Source organism: Myripristis murdjan, chromosome 24 (assembly GCF_902150065.1).
Source record: "Myripristis murdjan chromosome 24, fMyrMur1.1, whole genome shotgun sequence".
In the NCBI taxonomy this organism is placed as follows: domain Eukaryota; kingdom Metazoa; phylum Chordata; class Actinopteri; order Holocentriformes; family Holocentridae; genus Myripristis; species Myripristis murdjan.
The window spans coordinates 29,323,862-29,337,695 of NC_044003.1; the positions used below are offsets into that span (position 1 = coordinate 29,323,862).

At 40.2% G+C, this 13,834-nt stretch overlaps 1 protein-coding gene across 2 annotated transcripts in view; it reads left to right on the top strand.

The window, feature by feature from the left end:
* The window catches only part of cep85l (centrosomal protein 85L), a 32,672-nt gene extending 25,064 nt beyond the window's left edge, over positions 1 to 7,608 (top strand). The window contains exons 4-13 of one of the 2 annotated variants that reach the window (XM_030046891.1): positions 1,703 to 1,788; positions 2,260 to 2,377; positions 2,501 to 2,671; positions 3,341 to 3,493; positions 3,746 to 3,900; positions 4,354 to 4,471; positions 4,580 to 4,630; positions 5,377 to 5,484; positions 5,740 to 5,917; positions 6,053 to 7,608. In XM_030046891.1, coding sequence (XP_029902751.1) covers positions 1,703 to 1,788; positions 2,260 to 2,377; positions 2,501 to 2,671; positions 3,341 to 3,493; positions 3,746 to 3,900; positions 4,354 to 4,471; positions 4,580 to 4,630; positions 5,377 to 5,484; positions 5,740 to 5,917; positions 6,053 to 6,222 — 1,308 coding nt within the window. In that variant the 3' untranslated portion in view covers positions 6,223 to 7,608. The remainder of the gene's footprint in view (positions 1 to 1,702; positions 1,789 to 2,259; positions 2,378 to 2,500; positions 2,672 to 3,340; positions 3,494 to 3,745; positions 3,901 to 4,353; positions 4,472 to 4,579; positions 4,631 to 5,376; positions 5,485 to 5,739; positions 5,918 to 6,052) is intronic. The other variant, XM_030046893.1, reaches the window with a different exon arrangement.
* The last annotated feature ends 6,226 nt before the right edge of the window (positions 7,609 to 13,834 follow it).

The window sequence follows — 13,834 nt, forward strand, 5'->3', positions numbered from 1 at the left end:
GTCTGTTAAAAACTGAAAAAACTGATGTCTCAGTACAAGGCAGTTAAAGCACACAACACTCAAAGGAAGGAAGAAAAACCTGTTGCATTCAGCAGTAGTTAGTTGGGGCTGGGTATGCAGGCTTTAACCACTCACTTCCTACTTCCCACTCACGTGCATTTACACTGAAGCGGCATGTGATGGGCAGGTTAAAGGGCAAGATGGTGGGGAGATCAGTACAAGAGTGGAAACACATATGCTATTTGTTTTCGTGGATTGAGGCTGTGGGCCATTAGCACCACCTGCCTCGAAGATAGCCCTAGCTCACACTGGCATGCCAGTGGAAAGACGGCTGTCTGAGGGCTGGCTGCTTGAGCTCTGGTTGTTCTGTGAGCCAGAAGCCTTAGTTACTAACAAAACATCTACAGGCCCAAGATGATTTTTTTCTTAGCTTCTCTAAGCTGTGCTTAGCTCTGTTGATAATCACAGATTCTGTTTTTTGTAAATGATTCAATTTGTCACAGTTTGGTTCTGAAAGCCATGACAAGAGAAGGAAACACACAACAGTTACAGGATCATAATTAAAACAACAAAGACCAACTAAACAGGTAATCCCAGAGGTAATCCTAAAATTTTGAAGAACCAGAGCACACATGCAGAGCCATAGAAAGAGGGGTGTACTATACCATATTTGTTTTGCTCATGAGTTATGGCAGCAAACAAGTCTGAAACAACAATGGAATATATGAATATCATGTGAAGCAGATGAATGAAAACTACTTTTAGAATGTTTTTTTGGAGTGTCATATTTGGCCAGGTCAGACTGGAGGCAGAGCAGCCTCGTTTCTGCAAACTTTCTGTGTAACAATACACAGACAGCAGCTGCTTTATTGTTGTAAGTGACCATTCGTCATTAATTTCATATAGAGCCAGGAGTAAGTGTGGGAATTGGAGTAATCACTGTGCTGCCACTCTTTAAAAACTACAAACTTTTCCCTGTAACTTTTTTTTTAATCATTTACCATTGATTGCAATCACCTATGATGCCCAAAAGGAAATGACATAAAACATTTTCACTTGATCAGTGTTGAGGAACAATCTGTGTGAGTCACAGGAGGAGGTTCACAGTGCACACTGGGTGTTGCAGGATATTGTCTTAAGTTATCCTACTCCAAATTACATCTTTGCATTTACACTGTGAAAACTTGTTTTCACCTGATACAGGCTGTTCCAGGTGGCCCTCATAAATGTTAGTGCAGGCATTCATTTTCTTGTCTCCTTACCTGTATTACATTTACCTACAATTACATTTATTCATTATTTAGTTCCAGGCTTGGTGTTTGATAGTTTCAAAAACAAAATATTTAAGTGTTCAGACATTTACATAATTGCAAATAACTGTTCCACAAATAATTTTTCAGCTTTTGCTGTGTAACATTGAATCAATGCACACATACAAAAGTTTCCATGTCTGCAGGGGCTGATTTGGCTGAATGTGATGCTATGGGCATTTGCTGCATCTGTAGTAGTGTTAAACTATTTTGCACATGGTGTTACCTCTAAAATATCTATTAGACTAGGCAGGTGAGGCCTTATCAAATAGAGCTACATGGTGCAGTTGTCAGTATGTTAGTGGTAAGCATATTTTTAAGCATGTGTGTGGCTGCGCTAATCTTTGTACATTTGTGTGTGTGTGCATGTGGATGTCTGTGTGTTCTTACAGATGCTGTCGGGGACCTCCCTCCCTGTCAACACTCTGGTGAAGATTAAGGAGGGGCTGCTGAGACAGAGAGAACTGGAGATAGACAGGTGCTGCTTGCAGACAAACACACACACACATGCACACACACATGCAGTTACCAGGGCAGGAGTGGAGGGAGGACAGTGTGGGCAAGTTTTGGCCTAAATTAAATCCAGTCAGTGGAATGAAATGAAATCAAAGGCCTCCTTTACACCTGGTATTAACATGCATCTTGTATCCAGATTGTACCTGGATATGTTTATGATGGATTACATTTACACATGGTGTTTATGTGTCTTCAGTGTCCACACTGAGATGCAATTGCAATCTGATTTCTGATTGTGACTGATGACTATCCGATAACTATGTTCTCATTGTAGCGCAGTTTACCAATTGGACATTCTACCAAGAACTCTATTCCTTCTGTTTTAGATGGGTGTATAGGACACACTATCATTCTGTAAACCTCACATTTTGCAGCATGGCATTTGCAGATGACTACAGAGTGATTGCAGCCAACAATGTTTTTTGTTTTCCAGACAAAAGCAGCAGATCCTGCAGCTCCATGCCCGGATCAGAGAGAACGAGCTCAGAGCGCAGCAGGTCCTTCAGAGTCAGAAGGGACACTGTGACGACCCTTACATCCTCAAAACTAAGGTACCTTGAGCATATGAGTGATATTGTTCATCAGTTTGTCTGCCTTCACAGACAGACTGATAACATGCATAGTAATTATTTAAACTGCTGCCAAAATTAAAGCAAAATCTTATTAACATATAGGATTTGGTGGCGGGAGGTGCGCCTGGGCAGCCATCTGATCGGCTGTGCTGTGACAACGAGGAGCTGGGCAGGAAACTGGCAGCGGCTGAGCTGGAAGTCCTCCATCTTAACGACTTCCTCAAGCAGAACACACAGAAATACACTGAGGACATAAGGAAACTGGAGGAGAAGGTACAGCGAGTCAATACAGCTTGAGATCTCAATCCATTTTCCAAAGAATGTGAAAAAACTGACACCCATGATCCTACAAACAGCTGCAGGACACAAATGTAATATAGGCTGTAATATACCAAAGAGGGAATAAGACAGCTTTTTTCTGTCTTACAATAATTCAGATGAGACAGTAGACACCAGTCTCTCTGTTTTACTGGGTCACATTAGCTTTTTACTGGGGCAGGTACTGCAGTAAATTGGTCAGGTGATACCCTTGGGGTGGGCAAAGCTAAAATTTGGGTGGACAGTGCCAACCTCTACCCACTTCTAAATCCATGTCTGTTCAGTATCAATAAAATGTCTGTTTTGAATCTCCATTTTTCACTCCAGTTCAATATTAGTGAATGCAACAAAGACATTTTGATTATAAACATTTAGCAAAGCCTTTGATGATACTAAACTACATAGGACTAGTGTTGCTCAAAAGACAGTGAGAATATGTAGGTTTTCCATATGAGTTTGAAAATGTCTACAGAAACATCTTCTTGATTTAGCATCTCCTCTAGCATTGATTTCAATTCAGTTCCATCAACACAGGGCATACTTGGTAGGAAAACAACAGCTCATTATATTCAACATCATGACATTCTGAAAGGTGACTATTAATGGGGTCTTTTTTGTCCTCAGATGAAGACAAGGGACCGCTACATCAGTAGTCTCAAGAAGAAGTGCCAGCGAGAGAGCGAGCAAAACCGAGAGAAACAGCAACGCATTGAAACACTGGAAAAATACCTGGCTGACTTGCCAACGCTGGATGAGGTGCAGGCTCAGGCCCAGCAGGTACACACATACACACACTCACACATACACACATGCGCGTGCACACACACGCACACACGCACACACACACACACACACACACGCGCGCGCGCGCGCGCACACACTCATATTTAGGTGTTACAAATCTATGGAGAAGTAGAATAGCTGAATTGCCATTCTGTTTCTGAGTCTGGTATTCTTTGTTGCCATACTGTTAACGTGTGTGTGTGTGTGTGTGTGTGTGTGTGTGTGTGTGTGTGTGTGTGTGTTCAGTTGGAGGAGGTACAACAGAAATCCAAGAATCTAGAGGAGACTGTGTCTCGGCTGGAAAAGAGCCTCGAAGAAAGTTGTGCGCTTATGAAGGAGAAAGAGGACCTGATTGAAACCCAGGCCAAAAAGGAGAAAGAGCTGGTAGCAACAGTGAACAGGTACATGATGAACTGCCTTCATAACTACTTACTGTTAGCTTCAGTATGAAATTATGTCCATGGTTAGTTATGATGGTGGCTCTGTTTATTTCCACATTGCAAAGCTGGAGGAGTCTGTAGATAGGCTGTCATTTGGAAAGGACAACAAAATGGTTAACAAAATTTAACCCATTTTTCACAAATTTTCTTTACAATAATTAAAAAATATATTTAGTTTTATTGTTATTTTTTTCAAAATATATTGTGTATATTATCAGGTATATTTCTGCTAATTTTCTGGTAATTCACTAATAATTTTGGTAATTGGTAATTTTTTTATGCATATATATATATATATATATATATATATATACACACACATATACATATATATATATATATGTTGGTTATTTTCTGCTATTTTGTATATTTTATTTATTTATTTATTTTTATTATCTCTCTCTCGTGGTAAAGCCTGCAGCAGAAGGTGCAGCAGTGTTTAGAAGACGGAGTGAGGCTGCCCATGCTGGACCTGAAGCAGCTAGAGGTGGAAAACACTCAGCTACTAGAGCAGCAAGACCACAGCAGCAAGGTACTAAGCTACATAAACACATATGCACACACACACACACACACACACACACACACACACACATACACACAGCATTGCCACTAACATGTCTTCTCTGCTCTCCACCAGCTGATTGAGCAACAGAAGAAGCAGATCGAGAGACTAACCCAGGAGCTGACGGTAGTAATCAAATCCACTCTTTAAGACAACCTCACACAAAACATCATGGGACTTTCAGTTCCCTTAACGTCTTGAACACAGCATAATTGTTTAAGCAGTGAGTTTGTATAGGATGTTTATGATTTGTCATTGTTCATATTTGACTGCAGTTTGGGCTGAAAACTTCAAAGGTTCAAACCAAGTGAGTCTCGGAGATAATTAGCTAATAGTTGAGCAGGTCTCCTGAGCATTACGCCTGGCTGGAAATGATGTCAATTTTATATCAGTATCATGATATGATGCTTGATATCAAATGCAATTTTGGATACTGTAATATCGAGCTATGCCATAACCATAAGTGTTGTCTTTTTCTGGTCTTAAAGAGATTTAGTAGACTTAGAAGACTCTTCTTGTTGTTCCATTATCTATCCCCATTACTAATGATTGTTATTATCAGAAATCAGAGATCAGAAATCTTTTGTGTTTAAATGCGTAATGAAAGCACCAGTAGTCATCCATCACAGTATCGATATTGACGTTTTCGGTCAAAGACATTATGATATTTGATTTGGTCATGTCTCCCAGCCCCTGTCCGAAATTATTTAATTTAATTACATATGAGAATGTGTGACGTGCAGTGGACAATGGATGTCATCCTCACTGCTGGATAAGGCCCTCAATTCTTCTGCCCACAAGCATGTGATAACTATTAAACTTCCTGTTATAAATAAATCAGGTTTAACCATTGCCTGCTTTTGCTGTCATAGGCCACCGAGAGCAGGCTGCACAAGGAGAGAGGCCTTTCTCAACAGCTACAGTCTCATCTGCTGGAAAAGGAGGATGACCTAGCTACCCTGTCCAGAACCTTCCAAGAGGTATCAGTCTAGCCTGTTTTAGAATTGATCTTGATTATCTTGGAACAGCACCTTATCTTTAACGTATTGTGTGTCCAGTAACAGCTATTTATCTGGACTGAATCGTAGTATGACCTGTTTGAGTTTATTTGTCCTTGCATGTACCACAACTAATAAAGCCTTGAATGGAGATACAGATACCAGATGGACGATAGGCGAACTGTTCAGTTGCCTTCATGAAAAATGCCTTCCTCTGTGTCTCCTACTAAAAACCAGCAGCAGGTGGACAAAGAGGTATTGGGGTGTCCAGTATCCCATGTGGAGTTGCCAGAGGCTGGCTGTCTACTAAAGGAGATGTCCCTGTGTCTGCTGGACCTCCAGGCTCTTTGCAGCATCCTGGCCCAGAGGGCACAAGGCAAAGAACCCAACCTGGCCCTGCTGCTGGGCATCAAATGTATGTGGATTACACTCACAATTTCTTTTTTGAATATTAGACACTGCAAAGCTTTGAATACTGGCAATATTGGCAAGTTTTATTGTGGAATGGAGTGGCTCGCTATTTACTTTCCCTTAATCCTTTCCCTCCTAGCAATGAGTGTTTCTGGAGAGGAGAACGACAACAGGGTGGTGGTGGTGGAGGACGAGCTGAGAGCCAAGCTGCTGGAGGTTGGCCAGCTGAGGCGAGACATTGATGAGTTGAGGAAAAACATCTCAGACCGCTATGCTCAGGATATGGGCGACAACTGTGTCACCCAGTGACGCCCATCACCCTCCAGCATTGACGCCACTGCTCTAATGCTGGATTTTTCTCATGTCCATCTCTTCCTCACCCTCTCTCCATTAGGCCCCCTCACTTTTGAGGCCTCCAAATTTAACCGATAACCTGAAAAAACTGTTTTATAAGGGATTTCTTAACAGTTAGGTACAGAGAGTCTTTTTATTTTAATACCATTCTATATTTCGGGGAGATGCACTGTCTCCAGATTTCTGAATGTAAGACCAAGCTGTGAATCAAGTTTACGTGAAGCTGAAGTCTTCTTCTCTTTGTATGTCGCAGCTGAGAGGAAGTGATCAGTGAGGCTTCCATTGTGTCGGAAATGAGCTCTTTGACGGTCATGGTTCGTCTGCTCTTACAAAAAGGGACTGTGTATGTTTTTATGTACCAAAACACACACAAGTATGTCCTCCCTCCCAAACCCACTGGCCAGTAGGGAAACAACTCAACTGCTGCTAGGTCAAAGTGCCTCTTGAAGTGACAGCTGATTCAATCAGCTGCCGGCATCTAAAACTAATGTCTGTGTCCTCATTACATCCAGCTTTGTTTATGAAGCCGTCACAAATGATCGCTAATTCAACCTCTCTAAGATCGTTATCCCATTTGGTTTATGCTCCGATCTGATCCGATGTGACAGACACTCATGTTTGGCAACATCTATCAACTAATCTGTGTGAAAGAAATTCTTTTGATGGAGATACAGATTTATTTCCACATTATTGTAAATAGAGTGCTGGTGTAGTTTTAGTTCTGTCTGGCTACATCAGCACCTATACCATCTTATACAGATGTGTCTTGAGGTTTGATGCCTTGTTGCAACTGATAACTGTCAGAGAATGCAAAAATTTAAAAATACAATGAATACTACTGTATTAGTTTGTAGTAGATGTTTTTCATGGTAATGGTAATATAAAATTGCATTATACTAAGATCATTAAATCATCATAAGGGATATAACTTTTTAAATTATTACATTATCAGCATAATCATGATATTGCATTATCTGGTGACCTATTGCATTGACAAGTTTAACTTGATTTTTAACTTGACATTTTTATAACTTCTTATATTACCTGTCAGTTATCACATTATCAGCTGCTATGAGTATCACAAACCAAACATACATAATAAGTTTACATTATTTGTGGAAATAAATTAGGCATTTGCCCAGCATGTTTTCACATCTTTTTTTGGCTATCCGACTGGCTAAGCAGACTGAACGCAGCTGGTCTGTTGGCATGTGTTCATATGTTCATATATTCAAACTCAGATCAGACCGGAGCATATTCTACTTTTCAGAAATCAGAAGTCATTGCTTCATTCAGCAGGTTGCAGGTCAACCTCTCCTGAGCAGCAGTTCCACCCTCAAAGTAGCCGACCAAACATCTCCTTCCATAATTCCATGTTTCAGTTCCCTAGGTGTATGAAGGAGCTAGTGTAAAATATAATGTAAAACTTGTGGGCAGTTTCAGATGTTACAGATTTAAACGTGGTAAAAAAAAGGAAGTAAAACTTTTAAGCATCGGTAATATTTTTTAAATATCTCACTAAGCAATATTAACTGTACAGTTGTGCTGTTTACCAGGGTTTTTAAGAGTCACTGATAATTAGCAGATAATTTATTCAATCCTGACCCTTCAGGTTATATTCAGGTGTCTGTCAAACCAAAAGAACTGGTCAGGAGTTGTTCCCATTTTAGACAACTATAATTTATTTCTATGGTCATGTCATAATTTGTGTGTAATTTATTGAACTGGGTTTCAGTATTTCTGTGGAGAGTAAGCAGAGCTCCTGAGCTTCATTACCACTAAATATGAGACAGGCAAAGATGAGGGACCCGAGACTTTTTTTTTAAATGCATCAGAGCTCTAATGCCTCAACAGTGAACAAACATGAACTTTGATAGAGTGCTGGGTTGTATAGTTACCTGGATGCTATATGAGTCCACATAGCTTCTCCGTGCTCCCCTGGGCTGCTAATCCAGAATGCTCTGTTTGTGTCTCTCCATTCACTTCAGTAGTGCGGCAAAACAGTTCCCAAAATAACATTCTTACCACAGAAACAAAAGCAAACAAAGCGGATTATGCAAATATAAAAAAGCAACAAGTCCCAGTACCCATTTTTTGAGGAAATGTATCCTTCCTTCTTTTTTTCCTATTTTAATTGGAAAGGAGATCTGTCACACAGCCTCTGCAGGTAACTTCCACATAGTAACCTTGCACCAGAAAGAGGCGACCTAATAGCACTTTAACAAGTAAAAAAACAAGGGTACCAGCATGTGTTGTTTTTCATATTAGCATAGTCCCCTTCATGTTCATTTATGTGCTATAGGTTAATTTGGGAGCTGTTTTGCTATGGAAGTGAATGAAAAGATAGAAACACAGAATTGTGGATTAGCAGCCCAGAGGAGCACAGAGCAGTTGAGGATATTTCACCACCACTGTGCAGTCATATTACATCCGGGCAACTACACAATCCAACTCTCTACCCAAGTATAATTTTGCTTTAAGATAATTTGGGGAAACCAATAGAATAACTAACAAATACAAAGAACAGAGTAAGATGAGTTTATGAAGTGAGATTGTCAGTGAACATTTCCCTATTCTAAAAAAGGGACAAGGCTTCAGGCACATCATATAGTAAAAGTAAAGGGGTGCTGGAGAGTGCAAGAGGATCATCAAAGCTATAAAAAAAAAAAAAAAAAACTTCACCTATACATGTAGTCGTGAGCACACACTCAAAGCCCAGGACTATGGATTTAATGCAAGTACAGCATGCAGCTTCATCAGGAGGTCTAGGTACCCTCAGGGGTCCTTAACGGGCCTCCATAAAGAAGAAAATGATCAGATAATTATATTCTAAAAAGTACATGAAAATTGCATTTTAAATAATTTAGCAAAGAAACTACCATAACATCGGTTTAAAAAACCAAAAAATTGTTTTAAAAAACCAAAAAACAACCTTCAGAAATACCAAAAAAAGAAAAAAGAAAAAAAAAAAAAAAAGAAGGAAATGAAACATGTAGGAGCCTGCTGAAGTTCATGCAAGGCTTATTCTGGCCTTCAGTAAATATCCTTTTCTCCTGTGCTAGTCCTGCACTTTGCATGTATGGTCACACTTATATATGATATTTTTTTCAGTTCTAAAGCTTTGATCTCCCTGTTCTCTTATGGGCAGAACTTAAACTGAATTGTTGCTCATGTGACATCACAAGTACACTTGAAGCACATTATAAAACCATCACAAATCAGACACAGTATGACTAAAGCTAATTATCTATAGATCATTACCAGATTTATAATGTGTTATAATGCACGTTACAATGTATTGTAATGCATGTAAATTTCTGTTGGGATTTTCATTTAAGAACAGTGCACATTCGCTTCCATGATGCTTATAATACATTTTTGATGCCTCACATTGCACCTCTATTCAAGAGTGTAGGTGTTCTCCTTCACCTCAAAAGGAATACTGCCCCTATATGCAGAGAGTAAAACAGGAACAGTAGAGAAAATTAATTTATTACAGTTATGTGTTCTTTAATATTTCATGGATTCAGGCTGAGAGCTTGTCTCCTACAACAGAAGGAGCTGAACTGAATGAGAACCAGCCATGACAACTGTAACACATTTGTATATTTGCTATGATGGGTGAATGTGCTGCGTGCTTTCTTTTTTCAGACTGTAATTTTATAACGTAAGTATTGTGTTTAAATTGACAATTTTATCCTGACTGAAGTATAGTTTGCATGTTTTTTTTAATGACAAGTTGTACTGTCGATTTTGGTTTGGTGGTGTGCTTAGAGCAAACTGCAGCACAGCATGACTAGCCTGTCCAGTAACTGCACTGTCTTACAAATGTTGTATATAAGAGAACTATTTAAAGACACATTAGGACTTGCAAAAAGGGTCTGGAGAGGGATGAATTATAAAAAATGTAATATGCTTTTATCTATGCAACCTTACACACATACCAGCAGCTCTTGTTGACTAATCGGCAGATAGAGTATGGTAAGGTATTGTTCTTCTGTGCCTTTCATAAGCTATGCAGTCAGCTACTCAAACTAGTGTCTGCAGTTACAAATGGAGAAGAAATAACTACTCCTCGCTTGTAAACCTGATCCTTCCCTCTGCCTGGGCTCCCATTAGCAGCTTAGCACGAAAAATGACGAAATGAAAATTTATGGCAGTGTAAGTTGGTAGGACGTCAGTTTTAGTGTTTTTTACTAAATGTCCCCACAATGGGAATGTTTTTATACAGTGTTAACTTTGTCCAAGACACACTGAGATTGTATAGGAGATTTTTATTAAAGGGATAGTTCACCCATTTTGATTTTTTGATTTTTTATTTTTTTTTTTACTAATATTATTTCATTCCCCCCCTAGCTATTGTGTGGGACACTGGTTGTGCTATCTTCCTCTCATTGTTACTGAGTGCTGGATACTGACTGGATGCTCCAAATGCTGACTGCAAGCCTCCTTCCCCCCCAGCTAATATTCTTAAAAATAACCACATTAATCCACTCAAAAAAACTATAACACCACTTTACAGGTGTTACCGTCCGAAACGAAAATGTGTGTTTGATTACCGACAGCACATGGACAATACTTTTACATAAATTACTATTTATAACTGTATTTTTCTTGTTATGAACATCCAGAAAGTTCCAGAAACTTCTGCACTTCCTGTGTCACTCCATGCCAGAGAAGCAGCAGCCACCACAGAGACAGAAGTAGGCTGCTTGAGTTTGCTATGGTCTGTTTTCCTCAATGAAGCAGCAACGTTAGGTTAGCTCCGTTGTCACTAGCTTCTTAGCTTGCCCTTAGCTGCCCTCTATCATACATGTTTCACGGGGAAGTGAAGTAATACTCTTCTTTTTTTTAATGGGTGAACTGTCCCTTTAAGCAGTGAGAAAAGAGCAAAATTACTGTGGATATGAACTTAATGTGATGTACAGTATCAGACTAGATTAAGTATAGGAATTTATGAATCAGTTCTATAAGCCCGGTGAACCTTGACTGTACATTAAGCAAGGCTGACGCAAATAATAAGCCATAGGCACAAACAATGCATACACTCTCAGGTAACTACACAGGACAAAGTGGGCACCATGGAAACCTGAAGAATGTACTTAATGCAAATGCACTGTCGATTATGGGATATAACAGCTTCGGGATCCAGTGAATCTTACAGACAAAGAGCCCCTCACTAGGAAACTGGCGTCCATGTGCATCATGATCAACTGAAATACTACACACACATACACACTGTGTTTAACAGGTTTTAACTTCTGCGTTCCAGTGTCACTTCACACATCAAAATCAGATCTGAACTCTCTATTATCCATATGATCTGATCCATAAAGCGACATGAAGTCCGTCATGTTCCTTTGTCTGCATGATTCCAGCGGTGGATGATGGTGGAGGGGATCTAAAAGTGGGGAGTGTTACAGAATCTAAAAAGGGAAAGTATTTCGTTGTCATGGCTGGTTCTGTGTCTGTGTTGTCAGTCAGCCTGTGGATGACTTGACAAGCCACTGGATGGCTTATTGAACTGTATCTATAAGAAATAATTACTTGGTTAAAAATATTGATCATGTTTCAGTTTTTTTTTTTTGCAGCTAGAGTTTATGAATGCCAAAGGTATATTTATATACAATGATGTTCCTATGAAGTATTAACTTTTTTTCATGTTAAACAAGGGGTTTTGACCTGTTATTTGTTCAGATGGCAAATAAATATTTTTCTAAATATCTTATGTGTACTGAATCATTTTTTGACTATTAAATCTTATGGTCTTGACAGCAAAGTACGATGGAATATGAAGCGTCTCAACTGTGATCAATTACCACAGACAATATACAACTGTCCAAGAACACCAAGAATCTTTGTGAAAGTTTAAACTGACTCACTGAAACACAACATCCAGTTCCCAGTACTGCTCAACCTGCACTGAGCTGGTTCAAAAACACAGCAAACTTGTTTAAATTAGCACTAGAGATATCCCCTCTGTGTGAACCACAAAAGTAGTTCTTTGTTCTTTGAACTACAAAGGTAGTTTCTTTGCTGAATTATGCCGAAAGCATTTGACACCTAAAAACTAGATCATAAAATTGCATTACTGTAACATCATATAGAACACAATATCAAAAGACTGAAAAAATCAAACTAGAACTACATGGCAGATAATGTATAAAATTTAGTATGTAGTATAAAAAGTCATGCTTATGATGCTCATATAAAAGATGGTGTGCACATGGCTTGTTTATACAGTACCATCAATCAGCTGGAGGGGCAAATAAAAGAGCATTAAGCTTCTAGTGGGACATTCTTACCCTTCTCATCAAACAAAAGTGTGTCACTGCTTTTTGACTGACTGAGGATGTCATTATAACCAAAAGCACTGCTTTCTTCCAGAGGTCAGGTTGTTCCTTGGTGGAGAAACAGCTGAACTGGTGAGACTGACAGCAGTGAAGGACAGGCTGCTGTGTTCATGTGGCCTCGTGTTTCCAGCTGGGAAAAAGTCCCACAGAAACAGGAGGACATACGAAAGAACTATGTTTTGGCGCCTCCTGCAGGGCAGCTGGAGAACTAACGAGGCTGGCTTTTGTTATTCCCCCTCTCCTCCAGGCGGAGGCGCTCTGGGACAAGCAAAGTGAAGCTCGGTTCTGAAGGTTTGCAAGAGTTTCTCTTTGTATTTGTGAGAGAAATGAGCGGCTAAAGCAGCAGTGACGGAGCTATTGTGACAGAAAAGTAATAAGGCGTACCGTGTGTGTGTGTAAGTTGTTTACGGGCAGTGTGTGTATGTGCGTGTTTTGGTGGCGTGAGGCTCGCTGCCAGGCTGAAAATAAAGGTAAGTTTGTGTGTTTGCGGCATGGCTGTGTGTTTGTCAGGAGCAGAGAGCTACTAAAAGACTGGGTCCCGCTGTATTACTCAGGCTGCACTACAGCGTCTATTCACAGGCGCGATCCCACTACTGAGCGGCACGGGGGCTTTGACCTGCTCCGTTTCCGACCTGGGCCGGTGCACCCCTCCTTAGGCGACCTGGTGGTCCCGGGCTCCCCCAGGAGCACCATATCGATACCGAGCTTAGTGCGGACACCCGATCGGCATAGTCCGCTGCAGCTCAGAACTCCTGAGCTCAAACGATCCGCCAGCCTCAGCCTCCCGGTAGCTTGGATTACAGGCGCGCGCCACCGCACCCGGCGAGGAGCGTCTCTGCTCATAGGGCTTTTGACTTTTACAGACGTGACGTCACGACAAGGCGCTCCGGCGACCTCTGGCGGTGAAAACTAAAGTTTAACTGTTGGACCAAGAACCAATAACCAATGTTAAATTATTTTTTATTACTTTAATGCAACTGATCACACGTTCACCACTCCAAACAGCGGTTCCTTTCAAAAACACTACATTTTTTGTATAGATAAATGAATAAAAAGACAACAATTCATAAATAACAAACTCAGCTCTGCAACAGCAACAAAATCAGCACTGACACGGATAATAGATAAATTAGGATGAAAGAGAAAGAGAGAGAGAGAGAGAGAGAGAGAGAGAGAGAGAGAGAGAAAAAAAAAGGGAATAGGAGTAAACATAA